The sequence below is a fragment of the Theropithecus gelada genome, chromosome X, assembly GCF_003255815.1.
Source record: "Theropithecus gelada isolate Dixy chromosome X, Tgel_1.0, whole genome shotgun sequence".
In the NCBI taxonomy this organism is placed as follows: domain Eukaryota; kingdom Metazoa; phylum Chordata; class Mammalia; order Primates; family Cercopithecidae; genus Theropithecus; species Theropithecus gelada.
The window spans coordinates 41,975,985-41,999,809 of NC_037689.1; the positions used below are offsets into that span (position 1 = coordinate 41,975,985).

General features: G+C 40.4%; 1 protein-coding gene across 5 annotated transcripts in view; it reads right to left on the reverse strand.

The window, feature by feature from the left end:
- Positions 1-20,440, reverse strand: part of RPS6KA3 (ribosomal protein S6 kinase A3) — a 116,423-nt gene extending 95,983 nt beyond the window's left edge. For 2 of the 5 annotated variants that reach the window (XM_025373627.1, XM_025373625.1), the window contains exon 1: positions 19,487-19,594. In XM_025373627.1, coding sequence (XP_025229412.1) covers positions 19,487-19,555 — 69 coding nt within the window. In that variant the 5' untranslated portion in view covers positions 19,556-19,594. Of the gene's footprint in view, positions 1-19,486; positions 19,610-20,073 lie in introns of those variants that run through there. The other 3 variants (XM_025373628.1, XM_025373629.1, XM_025373631.1) reach the window with 3 other exon arrangements.
- Between the last annotated feature and the right edge of the window lie 3,385 nt (positions 20,441-23,825).

Consider the following 23,825-nt stretch of genomic DNA (forward strand, 5'->3'; position numbering starts at 1 on the left):
TATTAATTAACACTTAAACATATATATTCTTACAAACATCTTTATGTACAAAAAGATAGCATTAATAACTTACAAGTAAAACAAGGGTACTTGCTCAAATACACAATAAACCAGAACCTGTTTAACAGAATTCTTGTTTGTGTAATACCAACTGTATCTCAATACAAAGTGTTTTAGGCATGTTTTTAGGTGAATTGACTTAGTAAGAAACAATCCAAATGATCCACTCTAATTAAAATATGTATGTGTATATGTGTACACACACACACACACACACACACATATATATATATATATCTCACCCTAGGTATAAACATAACCTAGTAACAAAGCCACCAAAACTAATTTCTGAAAAGATAACCACAAATGTAGTTTCTAATTAGAGCTCCATGATTAATTCTATATGCATATTTATTAAGCATAAATAAACAGTATTAGGCTGGGCGCAGTGGCTCACGCCTGAAATCCCAGCACTTTGGGACAGGTGGATTGCTTGAGGCCAGGAGTTCAAGACCAGCCTGGCCAACATGGTGAAACTCTGCCTCTACCAAAAAATACAAAAATTAGCTGGGCGTGGTGGCACATGCCTATAGTCCCACGTACTCGAAGGCTGAGGCAGGAAAATCACTTGAGCCCGGGAGGCAGAGGTTGTGGTGAGCTGAGATCGCGCCTCTATCTCAAAAACAACAACAACAAAAAAAACCACGTTACTAAAAATTGTTAAGTTTTAACTGCTCACATAAGCTATAACTTAGAGAAACCTAGGGAAATTTTTAAAAACGAAAAATCAGGATATTTATTCAAAACAAAGGAAAAGTTACCCTCAAATCTTAAAAAAGCAAAAAACAAGAAAAAAAAACTTCAAGTCCTATTGAAAGTAATTTAAATTACATTAAAGAACTATAGCTTTTTTTTCTCATTTTTTCAAATCATTCTTTAATGGAATTCAGTAATTTTCTTCATTTAGGTCTTGTCCTTTGCTTGTTATGTTTATTTCTAGGCATTTAATATTTTTGTTGCTATTATGAATCTTTTTTCCATCATAATTTCTGTTTATGGCCCATAAACAGGAAAGCTGTTTGTTGATTTCTGAATACATTTTGTGTCGTATCACCTTATTAGACTATCATTTGTTTTAATAAATCTTTTTAGGGGATTTCCTTAGATTATCTAAGTGGATAATTATATCATAGATGAATAATCTTTTATCTTTTTCAATACTCTTTGATTTTCTTATTTAATTGCATTAGCAAGCTCTTCTAGAAGGTAAAATAGAAGTGAAAATAGCAGGCATAGTTTTAATGAGAATGCCTGTAATATGTCCTTATCAAGCTGGTTATTGGTCCGAGATTTTTTAAGTATTAAGGACATACCTTTTATTCCTAGTAGTAAAACTACTAGGAATAGGTTTTTAATTGAGAAGAGACACTTTAAACCTTTTTTTTTTTTTTTTTTTTTGAGACAGAGTCTCGCTCTGTCACCCAGGCTGGAGTGCAGTGGCATGATCTCGGCTCACTGCAAGCTCCGCCTCCCGGGTTCACGCCATTCTCCTGCCTCAGCCTCCCCCCGAGTAGCTGGGACTACAGGCACCCTCCACCACACCTGGCTAATTTTTTGTATAAATTTTTTTTCTTACATTTTATTTAGAAATGATCAAATGATCATAAAGTCACAGAAAGTTGCAAAAGTAATACAGAGAGGTCTCATACACTTTTAACCTACTTTACCCCAGTGGTAACATCTTATATCATCTCCTGTCAAAGCCAGGACATTGCAACTGGTACAATGCACAGATCCTACTCAGATTTCACTGGCTTTACAGGTATGTAGCTGTGTTTTCTAGGCCATTTGATCACATGTGTGGGTCTCTACATCCACCACTACAGTAAAGATACCAGTTTATTGCCACCACGATCCCTCACGTGGCCCCTTTATGACCACGCTTCCTTCCCCTTTTCCTAATTCCTGGCAATCAGTAATCTATTCTCCATTGCAATAATTCTGTCATTTTAAGAATGTCATATAAATAATACAGCATGTAACCTCTTTTTTTCACTCAGCATAAATCCCTTGAGATTCATCCAAGCTGTTGTGTGTATCGACAATTCATTCCTTTTTAGTTACTGAGTAGTAGTATTCCATGATGTGGATGTGCTAGGTTATTTGACCATTTACCCATTCAAGGACATTTGGTTTCTAATTTTTGGATAGTACAAATAAAGCTGCTATGAACATCTGTGCACAGACTTTTATGTGGACGTAAGTTTTCACTTCTCTGTGGTGAATGTCCAGGAGTACAACTGCTGGATCATATAGCAAGCATATGTTTATTAATAAATGGCCAAACTATTTTCCTGCGGGCTGTATCATTTTATACCCTCACCAGCAATATACGAGTGATCTAGTGTGTTTGCCTCCTCGCCATTTATTATTGTCACTATTTTTTATTGTGGCCGTTCTAATAGGTGTGTAGTGATACCTCACCATGCTGAACCTCTTTTCACATGCTTATCTGCTATTCATCTTTGGTGAAGTGTCTGTTCACTTCTTTTGTCTACTTTTTGGCCTAGATTGCTTGTCTTTGTTATTGCTGAGTTTTGAGAGTTCTCTAAATATTGTAGATACAAGTCCGGTCTCAGTTACAGGTTCATACCCTCCACAGAGTCTTTTTCATAGATAAAAGGTCTTGAATTTTCAGAAGTTCAATTTATTGTTTTCTTCTTTTATAGAATTTGCTTTTGGTCTCAGGTTTAAATGTTTCATTTAGCCCACAGTCCTGAAGATCTTCTCCTATGTCTAAATTCTAAAAGTTTTCTAGTTTTACATTCAAATCTACAATCCATTTTAAATTAACTTTTACACAGTATGAGATTTGGGTTGAGACTGACTGTTTTACCTACAGATATGCAATAGCTCCATGCACCATTGTTGAAAACGCTATTTATCCTTCCTCTATCAAACTGCTTTTGTAACTTTGACAAAAATCAGTTGGCTGTACTTAGGTGGGTCTATTTCTTGTTCTCCATTTTATTCCACTGATCTATGTGTGTATCCCCTTGCCAATAGTACAGTATTTTGAGTACTGGAGCTATATAGTAAGTCTTAAAATCATTTGGAATGATTCCTCCCATTTTATTTTTAGAGAAAGGGTCTTGCTCTGTCGCCCAGGCTGGAGTGCAGTGGTGTGATCACAGCCAACTGCAGACTTGAACTCCCGGGCTCGAGTGTTCCTCCTGCCTCAGTCCCCCAAGTACCTAGGACTATAAGTGCGTACCACTATTCCTTGCTAATTTTTTAAAAAATTATTTTTCTAGAGATAGAGCCTTGCTATGTTGCCCAGGCTGGACTTGAACTCCTGGCCTCAAGTGATCCACCCACTTCAGCCTCCCAAGGTGCTAGGACTACATCATTAAGTTTTATGTTAGCTGTGGGTTCATTATCAAGTTGAGCAAGTCCCCCTCTATTAGGTGGCTGAGTTTTTATTATGAATGAATGTTTAACTTAGCTAAATGTTTTTTCTCTTTCCTATAAGCCATTTCATGATCAAGAAAAAATATGTTTTCTCCATTAGTATCATGTGACTTGTCTTCTTTAACCTTTTAATATGGTTAGGCTACCTTGATTTTTGGATACTGTGTCTGATGTGGAATAAAACCCAGTTGGTCATGGCATACAATTCTTATATGTTGTTGGATTTGTTTTGCTAGTTTTTGTTGAGGATTCTGTGTCTATGTTCTTTAGGGATATTGACCTGTAGTTTTCTATACTATCTTTCGGTTTTGCTATCAGGATAATACTGGCCTCATAAAATGAGTTGTAAAGTGTTCTCTATTTTCTGGAGGAGACCATGTAGAATTTATGTTATTTCTTTATTCCTGACAGTCCAAGTTTCCTTCTTTTATCATTCTCTTTCAGGGTCTGCTACTCACAAATTCTCTTAGTTTTCCTGTATCTGAGACCACTCTGATTTTATCTTCATTCCTGAAGGATATTTTCACTTGGTATAGAAATCTGGGTTGACAGTATTTTCTTTCAGCACTTGAAAAATGGTGTGCCATATCCTTCTGGCATCCACAGATGTTTTGAGATGAGGTTTCACTGTGTCACCCAGGCTGGAGTGCAGTGGAGCGAAGATGGTTCACTGCGGCCTTGAGTGTCTGGGCTCAAGTGATCCTCCAGCTTCAGCCTCCCCAGTAGCTGGAATTACAGGCCCATGCCACCATGCCTGGCTATTTATTTTTAATATTGTTATTATTTGTAGAAATGGGTCTTGCCATGTTGCCCAAGCTGATCTTGAACTCCTGGGCTCAAGCAATCCTCCTGCTTGGCCTCCCAAAGTGTTGGGATTATAGGCGTAAGCCCCCAAAGTGCTGGGATTACGGACGTAAGCCTCCTTAAGTGCTGGGATTACAGGCGTAAGCCACTGTGCCTGGCAGACGTCCACAGATTCTGATGGAAAATCTGCTGTCACATGAATTGTTCCCTACAGGTAACAGTTCATTTCTCTCTAGCTGCTTTAAAGATTCTTTTTCAAAAGTTTGATATTTTTCAATTGTCATAAATTTTCAATTGTCATAAAACATAACATAAAATTCACTATCTCAACTATTTTAAGTGTATGGTTTAGTAGTAGTATTCACATTATGTAACTAATCTTCAGAACTATCTTGCAAAATTGAAACTCTGTATCTATTAGACAGTAACTACTCATTTCCAAAAGTTTGATTCTGATTTTGTCTAGGAGTGGATTACTTTGGGTTTATCTTATTTGGGATTCAGTCAGCTTCCTGAATCTGTAAGATTATGTCTTTTGCAAAATTTGGGGAAATTTCAGCCATTATTTCTTCAGGTCCACTTTCTTTTTTCCCTTTCTGGGACTCTGATGACATAAATGTTAAATCTTTTGTTAATGTTTACCAGGCCTTTGAGGCTCTGTTCATTTTCCAGTTTTTCTCTATTTTTCATTTCTACTGCTTTATCTCCAATGTTATTCTTTCCTGTCATCTCCATTCTTCTATCTAGCCCATGTAGTAAGTTTATTACAGTTACTGTATTTTTCAGTTCTAAAATTTCTATTTGGTTCTTCCTTATAGCTTCCATTTCTTTCCTGAGACGAATTTCTCATTTGTTTCAAGTGTGTTTGTGATTGCTCACTGAGGCATTTTTGTGATGGCTGCTTTAAAATTCTGGTCTGATAATTACAACATCTGAATTATCACAGTGCTGATGTCTGTTGACTGTCTTTTCTCATTCATGTTGCAATTTTCCTGGTTTTTGGTGTAGGTGATTTTTTACTGTCTAATGAATATTTGGAGATTATAGGACTCTTTCCTATTTAATCTTTTTTTTTTTTTTTTTTTTTTCCTGAAGCAGGCAGTCCTCCTGTTGAGGTGGAGTGTGAGGAGGGTGAGTGTGTATGTTCAGCTTCCCTCTGGGCCCTACCAACATCACCCAGGCAAAAGTGGAGCAATGACTCACACTGTTTTGTTGCAGATGGGTGGGATGGAAGTTCAGCTCCACTATTAGTCCCAATGAAAGTAGGGCACCAACCTGTATCACCTCATTGCCTCTGAGTAGGGGTGTAAGCTCACCTCCCTGCTGGGCCCTGATGATGACAGGGAGGAGGAAAGCAGAGGGCTGACTCATACTTCTTTGTTGCTACACTATAAAGCCAAAAGCTCAGCTCCCCAAAGGACCCAGCTAACAACAGGGGAGGGTAGAGGAGGAAGCAGAATGCCAACTAGCCCTGCCACCCATCACTTGCCAGATGGGAGTGAAGGCTCAGTTCTCCACTGGGCCCCACTGACATTAGTGGAGGTAAGATGTGTTGAGAATCCTACCTCCAACCTTCTTGTTCTGCCTGTTGATATCAGGTGAGTGTAGAGTATGGATTAGCCCTGGCTCACGTCACCTTGTTAAGTGTCACTGCTTCTGGGTCAGGGTGGAGGCTCAATTTGCTGCTAGACCCTACCCTGGCAAGAGCACAACTTCCTTCTGCTGGAAGAGGAATGAGGGAAAACGCTTCCTGCCTGGTCTGCCAAAACCACCCAGCAGGGGGAACCAAAGTGCTGTCTGCTTTTGCTGGGCAAAGAAATGGGCACTTAGGTCTCTGATATCCCCAGCCCACACCACTGGGTTGGGGAGTGAGAGCACTGTTATTTGCTTCTTTGGGGTGAGGTGGGGTTTTTCTGATGGTATTTGGCCAGGGTAGGGTGAGTATTGTCAAAAAGGTTCAGTCTTATTTGGCTACCTTTCCCCTAGTTGTTTGTCTAAAGGAAACAGTCTTTTTCTCAGAGCTCTTTTTGTCTGTGACTGTTGGCAGTTCTAGTTTGGAGGCTTTCATAGCACCCTGTCTAGGATATATGGGAGGCGACAGGAAGAACACAAATAGTGAATTCCCTGAATTTTCTTGAGTCCCAAGGTCTGCAGGCTGTTTGCCTTCTTTTTCCACCTTTAGAACGTTCCTGTGCTTGTTTGTTGTGTTGTATCTAAGGTGTTTTAGCTGTAAGGGAGGATCAAGGAGGAATAGGGGTCCTCTATCTTGGCAGAACCAGAAGTATCCTCCAAGTGATTAATTTTTATGTTGAAAATAACATTTATTTTCTAATTTTCCACATTATGGTTGAAAATGTACTACAGAAAACTGCTGTAACATTATAGATCATAATTTCCTCCCAAAGATCCAATTACATCTGCTTATATTATTCTTTACTAATTTACCTTGTTTCATGCTATTAAACTTCCTGCCCACCCCAGTACTTTTATTAATGTTCCAAAAGAAAATAATTGCATTTAATTCATTTTCACCTAGTAGTATACTATACATACTCAGAAAAGCTTGCAGGGGAGGCGGGGTGGTAGGCAGGAGATAGCTTTAAAATTCATTTATGAGCTCTTCTTTTTATTAATCCAAGGCAAAACTTATTTTTAATTTGCCTATGACATTTCTCTAAGGATTACTTAATATGAACATCCATTTTGATAATTATTACTCTTGAATTATACCAATAGCCAGCAAGAACTTGAAGGAAAAGAGGCAAATAAGGTTTTGTTTTATTTGCATTTTTACTTCTTCAAATAACATACCTATATGTGTTACTTCACTTGAGATGGACTCCTGAATTCATTTATCTGTTGACTTATATTTAATTTCAGAGATTCTAGGCCTATTGTTTTTCTATTATTAAGATTAGTAATTAATCTTCAATTAACACCTGCACTTTTGCTTTAAATAAGAAATTATAGACTAGTTCAGGCCGAGGAGACTCTAAGGAAAAATATCACTGCCCCAATCTTTTCTTTCTGTAACTTTCTTTTTTAAGTTCTATAATCAATATTTAACTCTTTGTTGTGTTCCTCTAGGAATTCCACTCTGGCTGAGAGAAGGGGTGCCTTGGTGAGAGGTATCCTAAGGCACTTTCATAGAACCTAGAGCTCTATTAACCCAGTTGGAAAACCACTATTTTAGGAAAAGCCTTGTATTTATCAAATCTAAAAAGAAAGAAAATATCTTAAAACCACGTATTGAAACTAAGTTTTCTAAGAAATACATATACAAGAAACTTCCATATCAGCATTAGAGCAAAAGCCAACTGAAGTCTCTAAAACAGTAACAAAATAAGCACATGAATTACGTATACAAATGGACAAGAAGCACATGAAAAGATCCTTAACATCATTAGTCATTAGAGAAATGCAAATCAAAACCACAATGAGATACCACTTCACACCCACTAGGATGGTTATAGTAAAAAAGACAGTAAGTGATGGTAAGGATGTGGAAAAGCTGGAACTCTCATACACTGCTGATGGGAATGTAAAATGGTACAGGCCAGTTGGAAAAGGCTGGCAGTACCTCAAAAAGCTAAACATAGACTTACCATATGACTCAGCAATTCTACTCCTAGGTATATATCCAAGAAAAATGGAAACATATGTTCACATAAAAACTTAATACGAATGTTCACAGCAGCATTATTCATAATAGACAAAAAGTAGAAACAATTTCCAATGTCCATCAACTGATAAATGGACAAACTGTGGTATATCCATACAATAGATTATTCAGCCACATAAAAGAACGAAGTCTTGCTACATGCTATAACATGTATGAATCTTGAAACATGTAAGAACCTTGAAAACAGACACAAAGTCCACATACTGTAGGACTCCATTAATATGAAATGTCCAGAATAGGTGAATCTAGAGACAGAAAATAGATTAGTGATTGCCAGGGACTGGGAGAATGGAGGAAATGGGGAGTGACTGCTAACGTGTATGAAATTTCTTTTTGGGGTGATGAAACTGTTCTAGGAAATAGATAGTGGTGATGGCTGCACAACCTTGGGAATACAGTAAAAGCCAATGAATTATATACAAGGGTGAATTTTATAGTATGTAAATTTCTCAATTAAAAAAGGAATTAGGCTGGGTACAGCGGCTCATGCCTGTAATCCCAGCATTTTGGGAGGCCAAGGCGGGCGGATCACCTGAGGCCAGAAGTTCGAGACCAGCCTGGCCAACATGGCAAAACCCTGTCTCTACTAAAAAAAAAATTAGCCGGGCGTGGTGATGGGTACCTATAATCCCAGCTACTTGGGAGGCTGCGGCAGGAGAATCACTTGAACCTGGGAGGCAGAGGCTGCAGTGAGCCGAGATCGCAACACGGCACACTCCAGCCTAGGCAGTAAGAGGAAAATTTCGTCTCCAAAAAAAAAAAAAAAAAAAAAAGGAATTAGGCTGGATGCGGTGGCTCGTGCCTTTAATCTCATTACTTTGGGAGGCAAAGGCAGATGGATCACCTGAGGTCAGGAGTTCGAGACCAGCCTGGCCAACATGGAGAAACTCCATTTCTACCAAAAATATAAGAATTAGCCAGGAATGGTGGTGGGTGCCTGTAGTCCCAGCTACTTGGGAGGCTGAGGCAAGAGAATAACTTGAACCCAGGAGGCAGAGGTTGCAGTGAGCCGAGATTGCGCCACTGCACTACAGCCTGGGTGACAGAATACATACATATACAAGGAACTTCCGTATCAGCATTAGAGCAAAAGCTCTGGGTGACAGAGTGAGAAAAGAATTAATTAGGGCTATCTGACCTGACACTCTAAGAAAAAAACAAAACAAAACAAAAAAAAACGATTGCATAACTTTCCTTTTAAATTTCCTTTTCTTATATGATAGTAAGATAATTGTTAACCTTTCTGGGTTGAGCCAAATTCTGTTTTCTAGCACTTTGAGGGAACATCAAGTAGATTTTTCTGAAAAGAGGATGCAAAGATAGAGAGGTAATGATTTAATAAGCTGCAATCAAAGAACAGAGCACATTTACTCAGGCATACACCTAGGGGCTTCTGTAAAGAGAGGTGTTAAGTAATGTCTAGGCAGCATCCCTCCCCCCTTTTTCCAAGTACTGTAATTTTTGTATCAAACGTTAGACATTTTATTTGTAAGACAGCTCATTAGAAATCTCAAATAATCTTCCCATACAATGTCATAAATGCGGTTTTTCAAGCCAACTCACAAAAACCTGTTTAACCCACTGTATTTGGAAACTACCATCAACCTCACATGGTTTTACTAACTTTTCTAACTTTACCTATTGACTACTTAAGCACTGTCTCTATTGTGAATAGCATTCCTAGTTCATGCTAGGATCACATCATCTCTACAGGCCTCCTTGGTGAGAAGAGGGCTTCATGCTACATACATACATGTATTTATATATGTGAGAAGTCACCTATCTCTCTAGGTTATTCTCTACATCTCCATAATAGCTACTCATGTAAACTACCTGGATCCTTTTTCCCCGGTAGCAGATTTCATTTAGACTGAGTTACTCACCTGGATGTTCTCAACTCAAACAGGGCTGTGTAGTGAAAAGTCAATAGAATTTGCAATCTGTGAGACTTGGGTTTGAATTCTGGCTTCTTCAGTTACTAGCTGTGCAACCATGAGCACGTTATTTAACCCTTCTAGGCTTCAGTTTCCTCATCTGTAAGTTGAGGATAATTATGTATACTTCATTCAAGTTGATATACACAAAGTGACTTATCAAGGGGAGCATTCAATAGACGTGAACTTCCTTCCATCTTCACTTGGGAAAGAGCAGTGATCTCAATGCACCCCTCACCCTTCGTTTGTAGGTAGGAACATTCTGAAGTTGTTTCTGTAAACTAAGGACTGTATTTTCCAGACTTATAAATTAAGGCTAAGGCAAGACTGTGTATTATTTTGTATTTGAGTACTCTTGACATAGCAAATGAGTGAAAATTAGCAGAGGGTAGAGAAAAAGTAATATTTGAACTTTTGTCCATTGTGGTTCTTTCAGAATTCGTATTTAAGATAGTTTTGATAAAATTAAAAAGTTGTATTGATATGTTGTGGATGACAAAATGAATTTTAGTGAAATCAATGTGTTGCACACCCCAACTATGACTTTGTTAACATATCACCTGAAGCAGGTCTGCCTGAACAGGTCTCAATTTTCTTATATAAATAGGGTAGAGCTAAATTGTTCTCTGCTCTAAAATTCTATGCTAAAAAAATTTAAATGCTTTCATATTTCAAGATGCACCAATCCACTTTTTCAGTTTTAACTAGCACAGTACAGTGGATGCAACACAATATTTAAACAAATTACCATACAGTAATTTATTCATCCAATAATATAGAAGATAATTGTGTATTTTTCTACCCAGAGACATTAGTCTTACTGTTTATATCTCTGTCTGTAAGCTCTGTGCACAAGAGGAAACTTATAATTACAACATTTTTTGATATTTAAATTTCCCCCAATGCTTTAGTGTTATCACTTGAATGAGATGTCACAGTAAAACTATTAAAGTTGTAGGAAGAAAAGAATGCTGATTTGTGGGGTATGTACCACCCTAGAGGGTTTATCAGAATCTTCAGGATAGAAAAAGGCAAAACAAACCTGATTAAAAATAATCTGAAAAAGCATGTTAAATATTTGTTTTTAGAAAAGCTTTAGCCTATTAATTTCAAGATATAAATCATACAAGGTAGAAATGAAAAAAATAGTGGTGTAAAAAATGCATTCAATTTGTACTAATACTGTAACTGGGAATTGTACTGTTCATCATGGTAGCCAATAGCCACTGGTGACTATTAGTTAAAATTAAAAAATTCACTTCCACACTAACCACATTTCAAGTGTTCAATAGCCACATATGGGTAGCAGTTACTGTACTAAACAGTGCTGATCTAGAAATTTTTTGTGATTTTAAGTAAATCTTTATTATTTTGTATTATTTTCAGATAGATGCCTCTGTTCCTAAATGTGAAGAAATGAAGTAACATTCTAGATAGCTGAGGTTTTTGCTATAGGTTTTACAAGATTTCTGAAGTGAAAATTTATCCCAAACCACTGCACTTGAGATGCATTTCAATCTATTAATGTCAAAATGATCTTTTGCTTCAGGCTATCACTTGACATCTGCTTCTAACACATATCAAATGACTGAACCAAGTTTCCTGTAACAAGCTTTGTGGCCCAAAGAATTAGAGCCAAGCTCACAGAAATCTAAATGACCAGGTCAGATTTGAAGATGAGATCATCACCATATGTAAGATTATAAAAATCAATTTATACGGTGGACAAAACTAGTTTTTAAGGTATGTAAGAGACCATAGATATACTAGTTAAGATGGGAAAATCTGATTTAACTTATGCTATGGTTGTAATTCTATTATGACAAGAAATCTAAAAGAGCTTTTAGATTTATACCTAAGTGTAGAGTAACAAATATTTAGGAAACTAACACTATTTTATGAGAACAACAGAAAAGGACTCACAATGTGGAGAGCTGACTCCAGGCAGGGCAGTAAGCTAGCTTTCAATTTAAAGCTGCCTGTTTTTTAGTTCATTTTTAGTTCTACTTTCCAGCTGACATCTTCAAGAGAGGAACTTAAATATGCAGGGCAGGTAATGCCAGCAATTGAGCTGTTCTGTTATGGTATGTAAAACATAAAATCACTATTCATTATTTGGAAATATGCCCAGCAAACACCCCTGACCCCAGAGGTATTTGTACATGATGAGCAGAGACCAGAAAAAGGGTGAGGATGCTATTTTACATTATTTGGAAGCTGTAACTTTTGTATATTACTAATCCTAGATGTCTATTCTCTAGTAAGTGAAAATGAGAAGCAATTAATTTTAACAGGAAAATGGGAGAGAAAAGCAGATTAACAGTGGCATAAAGTGGCATATAAGAAAATTTTTAAACTACAAATATTAGACATAAGTTACAGAAACAGTCAATGTACAAGCCATTTAGTAGGGGCAATTAGCTTGATATTAAGGTAGAATATGACCATTAATTTTCAGAACACCGAATCAAAAGTGTAAATTATTTTTAACTTTTATCTAAATTATTATTACATTTATATTCACTATTAAGATGGAACATTTTTATACAATTTAGAAAGATTTCAATCCAAAATGAAACAAAACTCTTGACAGTTAATGAAAAAACTTCAATACAGTCAATTAAACATAATAGCTCATTTCCAGGCAATACTGGATCACGTTACTGTAGTTATCAGACTTTCCAAAACTGTGTTCTGCAAAGCACTTTGTGTCCACTGAGACTTCAATAGATGGTTCACAAAAAAGGGGTTCTGACATCAAGTCTCAAATGCTGTGGGCCATATCCGTTTTGCGGATTCATTGTATACAACATCTTAAAAGTTCTAAATTATACAGTAAAGACAGGTTAAATCTTATTTAATGCCACATTTCCCCAACTTACTTGATTATGCCACACTATCTTGTTTTTTGGAGAGGGGTGATTCTTGAGGCATGGATACACCTTTTAACATCATATCTCCAGAGACTTTTCAGCTTGAAAAATACTATATATACTATTTAGAGTTCTGTAAGAACCAATACCACATTACAGGCAAAATCTAAAGGACTACATTTATAGACAGGAAAACCCAGTTACCTTATAGCATTTCCAAATAACTATAACAAATGTATGTATAGCAATGGGGAAGGAGGTGTGACATATTAATTTCTTTCCCTAAAAATTAACAGAACGGATTCATCCTAAAACATAAAAAGGTGTGCACATTGTGTGTCGGTATGCTTTACAAAGAAAGTTAAAATTCTACCTATTGATGCTATAAACTGACTTTAACCATTTCTTCAGGGACACATTACCTTCAAGAGGTAAACATACAGGATACACTATATTTCACCGATTAAAAGATACAATCAAGTGTAAGATATACTATTATTTTATATATTAAGGAAAAACATGCTGCTAATTAAACTATGACATGCCATGGATTGTGAGACATCTTCCAATCTGAGCAATGTTAAAAATGTGAACAAACTTTCCTTTCTTCCTTCTTCCACATATATTCTTCACAATGCTGTTTTTTCCCTTTAAAGACAATATTGAGGAAGGGATCAATGCAAAAAGGACAAGATTCAAGAGATTTCTGTTCCCCTTGCCCTTTCAATTACATTCAGATATTACCATGACTATTTAAACTGATCGATCAAATAAATCACTTTTAATTGTTTTGCTGGATTCTAAAAAATTACCCCAGAGGAAAAACAAACTCAGACAGTTCTTTAAGAGGGACGATTCATTGTAACTGTTGTTTATTAAAAACTTAAACCATGTACTGAACCAAGTACTTTACATATATTATCATTTCATTTAATTCTCACCAAAACTCTATGAGGTAGACATTATTTTCATCCCTATTTTACAAATTAGGATGTTGAAGTATAGAGATATTAAATATAACTTGCATAACGTTACAAAGTTATTAAGTGACAGAGCCAGGACTCAAACACAGGTCTTTATGGCTCCAGAGCTTATGTTCTTTAACACTTTGCTATTAATCCAAATAACCCCACAAAGTCCCTTCTAAGTTTTAAGAATGAGCAAAAACCAAAATACTTAATTACCAGTAACTAACATATTTGCTTAAAACAGGCCACATGACAAAAAGACAAATATTGCATGTTCTTACTCACATGTGGGGCTCATGGGTAGGGAGTTTCTACTCAGAATGAGAGTTACTAGAGGATAGGACGAGTGTGGGGGGTTACAGAGGGGGTAGGGGTGAAGAAAGGTTGGTTAATAGGCACAGTACAAACATACAACTGGATAGAAGGAATAAGTTCTAACAATGGATAGCAGAGTGGAGTAGGGTGACCATAGTTAATAACAATGTATTATATATTTCAGAATAGTTAGAAGAGAAGATTTGAAATGTTCCCAACACACAGAAATGATTAATGGATACCCCAAATACCCTGATGTGATCATTACACATTCTATGCACGGAACAAAATATCACATGACCCCATAAAAATGTACAAATATTATTTATCAATTAAAAAGTAAAAATTTTGGTGTACAGTTTGTTTAACCAAAGAGACAACTTCCTCCTATGTTTCTGTACATTAGGGATTAATAAATATTGGCTTTTAAATTGTACAACTTGGTAAACTGTCAAAAAATAAGTAGGCCAAATGTATTAAAATAATCATTATGTGCTATATGGATACATTTTATCCTGAACCTGTTTTATAAAACACACACACACATTTGTGTTTGTTTTGCTAAATCATGACAAAACTTAATGATTAAACATGGTAGTTTTTACTGAATGATTAAATAGGGTAGTTTTTCTTTGCTTTAATGCTTTTTGGTGTTAAACTGATAAACCAGAATATGTGAGATCTGATATCTCCAAGTTAATGATACAGGTCACTGTATTAATTCCAAAAGAACACACTGATGGGAGCGGGGTGGAAGGAAGATATCGAATGCTAGGTATTACAATTTAGATACTTGTTTTTTTCTATTTATGTGAATTGGGGAACAGGATGTGTGTATATATATACGTACTTGCACAGCTGCATTCCAATGCTTTAAAATGTGTTATCCACCAAAGCACCTAAACAACTGAGCACTATCACACGCAGGCATTACCAGTGAGACCACCAACATGTCAGTGTGTCATTCATTACAATCTGAACCATTGAGTCTAAAGCACCCATTCTGCACTGGGTCAACAGGCAACTGTGACCTTACCCATCATTCACAGTCTGGCAGATCACATGTCCCTGAGCATTGAACTGTAGAGCAAATCTTGTTAATTATCACAATGGTATGAGTTTCTTAGTAATAAAAATTTTAAAAAACTTTAGGACAATCGTTCTGCAACTCAGACTTCTAGATAAGTGATCTATATTTTTGGTCATTCCATAATTTAGCAAATGTCAAGTCCTTGGTCAGGAGTACACAGTCCAATTATGCCACCCTTCTTATTAAAAATAAGATATACTTATTGTGGTTTCCAGAAATGTTCACTAAAGAGAAGACAAAGTCTGCCTATATTTGTTCCTGTAATTAGATAAAAGTTTTATTAATAAAATTTAAATGTATTCAGCAAGTTTCACATTTTGAATCTACCCCATTACTACAGGACCAAGCTGCCAAAATAAAGCAAAGTTTTCTACATTTTACAAAACTGACATCCTCTATCATAATCACTGAAAACAATGAAGTGTTCAGTAATGTGTCACAGTTACTTGACAGTTGACATGTAACAATACCTGTCCTCTCCTCAGATCTTCACTTAGGGGAAAGAAAAAAACCTGAAAGGTGGTAAAAATAAAACAGGAAAAGGAAAAGAAACAATAAAACATTTTTTTCAAAATCAGTGATTATACTTTAACAGAACATTTTCCCTATAGATAAAATAAGAAATCTACATAATATTGATATAGTAGAAATACTATAAAATCTATGTACTATACTATAGAATACTATATAATCTTTGAGGTTAAAAATGGCTGCACATTCACTAAACATGATCTCCCACACAAAGGCCTCATTTTCTATAATAAAATACTTATATAATTGATATTTTTTGATATTTTTCAGTGCATCATGGGTACCTGTTATTTAAAGGAAGTCGAGGTAGCTACTTTCATACAACACATTGTGTAATACACATTGTATACAACACATTATATTGTGGCTATTTTATGTAACACATTTCTGTAAAACAAAAATAACCTCCATAGTTTTATTATTTTGAAAACTTCATATTTAGATCTACTATCATTTATACCTACTCTACTGCAGCGGAGAAAAAAGTATCACTCTAGGTCAGGCTTATGATCTAGTAAATGCTGTCTCTGACAGCAGTGGCAAGGGATTTGTAGAACAGAAGAGCCATAATTCCTACCTATCCATTCTCTATACAGTCAAATATTCAAAAGCATATTAGCATCTTTAAGTAACTCACTAAAGAATTCACCTAGACCAGTTAGGAAGCTAGTTTGTTTTTTATCTTGTACCAACCCTTACTTTGCTTACATAGTACTTCCTTTATTATCCTAAATTTGCTTCTTTAAACATTTGGCCTAGTTCTAGCCTATCATGTTCTGACCCACGTTTGAGTTTAACCACAAGGGTTTTTTTGTTTTGAACACCATGAGATTCGTGTGAGGTCTTAAAGCAGGAAGGCCAGTGTAAAGGAACTGAAGAAACTGCCTATGTTTTTACTGAGGCACTGAGGTCTTTTTAAATTGTCCATATTTTAATGAGATTAAAATGATAAAAAACAGAGATAAGATTCATAATCATCCTATTCCTGACTTTCATGATTCATTCAGCAGATATTTATTAAGTCCACAATGTGTAAGTGCCAGGCATTGTGTTGAATGCTGAGGATTGGGGGGGGGGGGGGGTAAAAAAGTCTGCTTTCAAGAGTTCACAGTGTACTAGGGATGAGACCACAAATGTAAACTCCTACACAGACCAATCCTGAAATCTTTTAACCTGGAGAGAAATATTTTGATGTATTTACTCAAGTAAATGACGCTTTAAAAAAACGATATTACTCTGGTAAAATACAATTATTATCTGATAGGAACCTACTGGGGAGGAAACGGCATAATAGTGAAAATATTAGACCTCTGAGTGGAACTTTTCAACCTTTCCCTCACTGTCTTCAATATTTCCAAATTGTATCAGAAGTAATTTACTTGAAATAGCTGAACAAGCAAAGGAAATTAAATATCTAAAGGCAATTTGTTAGAATTTAGTTTTAATAAATCTTGGCTACATTGGCTCTGTTTGACATACCTTATGCCAGAATAGCAAGAAAATTCTTTGAAAATAGCAAATTGTGGAATCCTATCTGTCAAGTTCTGGAAAACATGACAGTAACTGAAATAACAAGGCTTTACCAAATGAGACCTCTTATAATACTCTATTTGTTTTTGGAAAATAGATGACCTCTAACTACTGGCTTATTTATACCCCGAATTTTTCCACAAAAGATTTGGAACAGCTACCCTGATATAAAACAAAGCACATGAATTGTATCCACCTGGCTTTGAATTATGGCTCTGCCATTTACTATTTATAATCGTTGTACCTTTCAGCTTCTGAGATTTTGTTTCCTAATCTATAACAATGGGGACCATAATCCTACCCTGCTGGGTCATAGGAAGGATAAAATGAAATAGTAATGTAGTACAGTACCTGGCATATAGTTGGTGCTAAATAAATATCAGTTTTGTGCTTCCTTATCCAAATGCATTCTAGATAGAAAAAGGATAAGGTGGAGTTTTAAATGACATTGTTTTCCTATCACATCGATAAATGCCAAGCAGAAATGTGGACTGATCTTGAGTTGCAATTATTAATGTTTGTATGTAAAAGGCTCAAAGCAAATTTAATTTCTTTCCACAAGTTCAGTACTTTGAGAATATTTTATTAACCTTTTAGCTATATTATTTAATGCAAAAAATTTTCCGGGGAAAAATATGAAAAGAGCTCTTGCATGCTGTTTTTCACACTACCCATCCAAAGGATGATTAAACATCATAAATTTGGCTTTTTTAAATAAAAGATTCATAGTATTAGTCTGGTTAACAATTTTAAATAAAGTTCTTGTGATTCTGTCAGTCTTAAAAACATGATTTCCTTTCTTTCTTTCATTTTCTTTCAACATATATCAATGTCTTTTCCACTGAAGAGCAGCATTTAGTTCAGGTTTTACAAGTATGATCCAAGTCGCAAAATACTAAGCACCAATCATAAGCACTATTACAACTCTGCGTGCGTTAAGGAGAACAAGCAAAATTTTTATACAGCAGTGGAGGTGACTGGGGGAAAAAAGTGAAAAGCGATTTGAACTGATCCCCCGCCCTCTCCATTACACTGGAGAATGCAAGTGTCCCGCATCTCAGATCAAACTGAGCCTCGGTTTTACTGACGTAACCAGTAACCCTATCTACCTCTCACACTGCGGAGGCCGGCAGGGCAGCGGCTGCCGCCAAGCACACCACTCATCAGAGCCTGCCCCATTCCACCCCCGCGTTTCAGTCATGCTTTCCAGAAATGGGGTCACTCACTCAGTAACTATTACACACACGCAGCCTATCATCCTGTAATCCCCCAAAGTCCGCTGCGGGGAGAGAAGGCAGCAAAAAGTCAAGAAGGAAGAATCACAGACGCGCCACCATCAGGAATTGATTTTCCACTCCGGAGAGGAGCGGTGATACCTTGGAATGGGTCTTGTCTGGATTATTTTCGCAGACCCCGAGTTGTTCTGGGACAGGGGCGGTTCAGAAAAGCTCAGTGGAGTGATGCGCCCGGGGAAATTCTGTTTTGCCCTGTTTGGGTATACTGTTTGGGTTTTGGGCACTGGGGTGGGTGTCTCAGGGACGGTCACCAGATCCCGGGCGAGGAAAACCAGAAAGCCCTTTACGGCGGCCGCTGATCTCCTTGAGTATCACCCTCTCACCTCCACGGACAGGAAACTCAAGTTAAACTCGCAGGGACGGGGGTCTAGCTCTGCGACCTCAGAAACGGAGGGGGTAGGGGACCTTAGGCTTCCACTTTCTTCGCAGCAGCAGCAACAGCTGCGGCAGACGGAGGGAAGGCAAAACGCTGCACCCCCTACCCGAAACCCCCCACAGGTCGCCGCCGTCCGTGCCCCGCGCGCTGGTCTCCCCGCAGCAGCCCCTGCCTCAGCCGGACTCGACAGTCCCTGCTCCCCGGTGAACCCGATCCCTACTCCTCCCTCAACTCCCGAAGTCGCCAAGGTCCGGGAAAGCCCCCGACCTGGCTGGGCCAAACTTCCCAACTCCCCGCCGGCCCCCGCTCCGCCTCCCGCTTCCCCCACGCAAAGTTGATTAAAATTGGCTTCTTGCAAAGCCCCAGCGCCCACTCCAAACCCCACGCGCCACACACTGGCAGCCCCCCGAGCGAAGGAAGGAGGTGAAGGTGCGGGTGGGAGGAACAGACAGACGGGCAAACAGACCCAGCCCAACAACCCAAACCAAAACCCTGAACCCGGGGGGAAGACGCGAGCGGGATCAGAACGGGCCGAGTGGCCAGCTCCGGGGAGCGAAGCGAGCCGGCGGGGGCGCGGGGAGGAGATGCGCCGGCCCCGGCCGCCCTGCTGCACTCACCTCAGCGCTGTCGGACGGGCTCTCCACAGCCATCTTCTGCCACGGGTCCGCCAGCTGCGCCAGCGGCATCTTCCCCCCCGGCCCGCCGCCTTCACCGCCTCCTCCCTCCCCGCCCGCCCCACGGCCGGCCCCGCTCCGTCGCCGCCCGAGCCCCACGGCAGCGGCAGTGGCAGTGGCAGTGGCGGCAGTGGCGGCGGCGGCGGCGGCGGCGGCGGCGGCGGCGGCGGCGGCGGCGGCAGCCGCAGCNGGCGGCGGCGGCGGCGGCGGCGGCGGCGGCGGCGGCGGCGGCGGCGGCGGCAGCGGCAGCAGCAGCAGCAGCAGCAGCAGCAGCAGCAGCGGCCCCAGAGAGGGCTCGACGCCGACGCCGACCGCCCGAAAGCCGCGCGCCTGGCCAGAGACGCCCGCACGCCGAGCGAGAGCCTCGCGCCTCCGCCGGGCACCGGGTCTCGCCCCTTTCTTCCTCTCCTCCTTCCGCCGCCGGGACTACGGCTCCGCCCCCCCCGCCGGTTCCCGCGCCCGCTCCCAGCAGAACAGCGACCGCCGCGCGCTCCCCCACTTCCGCTCACAACATGGCGCCTAAGCGATACCTGTCTCTCAAAGCGAGGCTCGGCCGCCGCCGCCACCGCCGCGCGCACCCAGGGGCTGGGCTAGTGGAAGACACGCCCCCAGCCACCGCGCTCGGCTCCTCCCTCTTCCCACCCCCCTCCTTCTGCGCCCCAACCTCAGCTTCTGGGCCTCGCCTACTTTCAGGAAGGGCGAGCCCAAGAGAACTGGGGGCGTCGGCGGGAGGCGGGGGAAAGAAATGGGAAAGGCAGGAGGGGCGAAGGCTGGGAGCCTTTCACTGCCAAGGGTCCAAGCAGGTCGGAGGCTCCTTGGGAATGAGGGAGAACAGTGGTCCCCGCCCAGCTGGGGAGGGAGGTGGGCAAAGTACCGGAGGCGCAGTCCCGAGCCAAGGACCCGGGGAGGGGTGCGGAGTGTCTTTTCGGCCTGTCTCCTCCGGGGGTGCGTGCGTGTGGGCGCGCCTAGTCTCTGGGCGCATCCCGTAATGGCCCAAGACCCTCCCTCTTCAGGGTCACATGCTGGGAAATCACCTGCCCCCCACCTCCCCCGACGGAGGCACTGGAGGCTTCGTGCCTGGGAGTCTCCTGGGGGCTCGGCTCCCGGTTTGATTCAAATCTCTTCAAGTTGACGCTCCTGTGTTAAATTGTGGCTATTTGGGATTCATTCGTCTTGTATTAGTCGCTTTCCCCGCACCACCCCCAGCCCAAATTCTCCTCCCCAACTGCGCAGAGCTCTTGGCCTTCAGCTGCGACCCTCGAACCCCTGCCCCCCTACGTCTGCTACCTAAATCTTCAAGAGGGGGAAACAGGGAGGTTTCTTAAGGCTGTCCCTCACGGGAGAGGTTGGAGAATTGTTTTAAAATATCTTGTAGGCAGGAGCGCGGGGTTCCTGCTCCTCTGTTGACTTTAAATAAGAGATTAGATTTAAAAATCAGGCTGGCCGTGGGCGGAGGAGGAGGAGGAGAGGGACAGAGGGAGGGGAGGGGTTCTGACTCCTCCTCCTGCCCAAGATGGGGAAGCCCTGGATTAAGGAAACCCAATGCCCCGACGGCGATGGAGCCCCACAGGACTGCGAGAGATTGCGGGGGAAGGCCTGGGCGTCCGGGGTGCGTCCCAAGAGGACTCGACCCTGTGTTCACTGCGCCAGGAGCCGCTGCGCGCTAAGTGCGCCCGGGCAGAAATGTGTAAAAGTCGCAGGGCTGAGTGGAAAGCTACTGCAGCCCTTGGCTAGTCGCCCAGCGAGGGGAAGAGAAAAAGCAAAGGGAAATCTCCGAGCCGGCGTGTCCCTTCAGTCCCTCAGGCCGCGGCCCAGGCATCCCGGTCTTCCCACGCCCAGCGACCAAGGCGCGTCCCCTGCTGCGCTCCCAGCGCACGCCTATTAACAGCTTCCTTTCGTCCTTCCGGGACCCAGACACCTGGAGAACTCTCGCCTGCCTCCCTAAGCAGGTGTAAAAATGAGATTAGAGCCCCACACCCAGCCGGCCAGGTCTACGCGGTCGGTGCGAGGTTTCTCGCTGGGCCTTCGAGAAGCAGGTGTTGGGCTCTTTCTGCTGCCTTCGCCAGCGCGCCCCTTGGTACAGGCTCGAGGCCGGGGAACCTCGTGGCCATTTAGGGAGGCTCCAACTGTTTAGGGAGCCTGAGAAGGCGGCAGGAAGTCTTCGTTGCGCGCCTTCTCCCGAAGCTTTGAACTCAGGGGGACCGCTCAGGTTGGGCAACATCTGGGCAGACTCAACGTGGTCTGGGGAAGGCGAATGCGGCTACTTGGCTCATGCTTTTGTCACTTCCCTCCATATGCTATATTCAGGTGTTGCAAATCCAACCTGGGCCCAAACTTAGTTAATTTGGGAGCACATTGTCTGTGTAATTCCCGACGATAAAACGTGATTGCAGAAGTTTGGAGGATAAGGAGTTGTGTGCTATTTTGCATTTATGTACGAAATGCTTAATTTATTCATTTGCATTGCAGCATCACATGACCACTCCTTATAGCGAAAAGAAGTTCGCTAATTCGGTTGGCTTAAAGTAAATTAGCTCCCCCTACCCTTTGATCAATTATTTCAGTTAACATTCTTGCATTAGTAAAAACATACATAGTTGAAGAGAGTGGCTAACACTGTTCAGTGCTAATTACCCCCACGCAAAGAATGAACATTTTAAAATAAAGCAAATTGTATGCGATTTTCAGTATCAACTTTTATTCATCTCTGTTAACCTTGAGAACCAGAGGAATAACTTTTAAAACAGAGTTACCTGATCTGTAAAAGTAATGTGAGCACTGGTCACGTTTCAGTGAATTAAGCATTACATGAACTGTTAATAATGGGTTAAAGTGGTCAGGTGCGGTGGCTCACCCCTGTAATCCCAGCACTTTGGGAGGCCGAGGTGGGCGGATCACCTGAGCTCAGGAGTTCCAGACTAGCCTGGCCAACATGGTGAAACCCGATCTCTACTAAAAATACAAAATTAGCCGGGCATGGTGGCGCACACCCGTAATTCCAGCTATGGGTGAGGCTGAGGCAGGAGAATCGCTTGAACCCGGGAGGCAGATGTTGCAGTGAGCCGAGATCGTGCCATTGCACTCCAGCCTTGGCGACAAGACCAACACTCTGTCTTAAAAAAAAAAAAACAGCAACAAAACAACAACAAAAACCAGTTAAAGTACCACTACCACAAATGTCTTGCACATAGGATCAATTTGATAAGTATTTATGAATTGATTGAATTTATTTAGAAGAACATTATTCTTTCTTTTGCCCCAAAAGCAAAGAAAATGATTTTTTGTTGTTAACAATAAGTTTTTTCTCTTTTATTTCTAGTATTAAATCCAAGAGCAGTGCAACCACTCTCTTTGGTTAGGAGAATTTGGAAAAATCAAATGAGGCTGGAGGATTTTTCTTGCAGGTGGCAGCAAAAAGAGTTATTTGAACATAGAAGCTGATATTGCCCTGGGCAGGATTACTTTCCCCCCTCTGTTTAACAAAGGAGAACTCTAAGTGTGGCTGTTCAAAGAATAACTGCCTCAGATTGCCAGACCTGCATGGGTTAATATGGTGGTTAGTAGCCACCCATGGCTACTAAGCACTTCAAATGAGGTTGGCTGGTCAAAGTTGAGATGTGCTGTAAATGTAAAGTTCATACCAGATTTCAGACTTAGTAAAAAAAAAAAAAAAAAGAAGAAGAATATAAAGTATCTCATTAATAATTTTTTATATTCACATGTTGAAATATTTTGAATATATTGGGTTAAAATATTTCATTAAAATTAATTTCACCTTTTAAAAACTTTTTAATGTGGCTACTATAAATATATACTTACATATGTGGCTTTTGAGCCTTTTATGTATTCCTACAAGTCATGTAATGTTAAGTGATATCTACAGATTCCAATGTCTTTTTGGCTTCCTTAGTGCAGAATCAGCAGAAAGGGCTGATTCAGTTACCTACTGATCCCCACCCTCCCCAACAAATCTCCCAGTCAGAACCAAAATATTGGAAAGTTATTACTTGAAACTACAGTAGAGGGAAACAGCAAACCTCAGTAGAAAATCTGAAGGAGGTTTCCAAGAAATCATTCCTAATGTATGACGGGACAACTAGATTTAACCTCCTCTGCCCCCAACAATTTCCTGCTATAATTATAACCTTTGTATACAAGTTTAAATGGGCATTTATTTAACAAAATAACATTTGTTCAAAAATGGAGTTACATCAGTCTGGAAAAGTTGCAAGATGACTAACTATGGCTCATGGTGCAATCTCTACCTCATATACATCCAAAG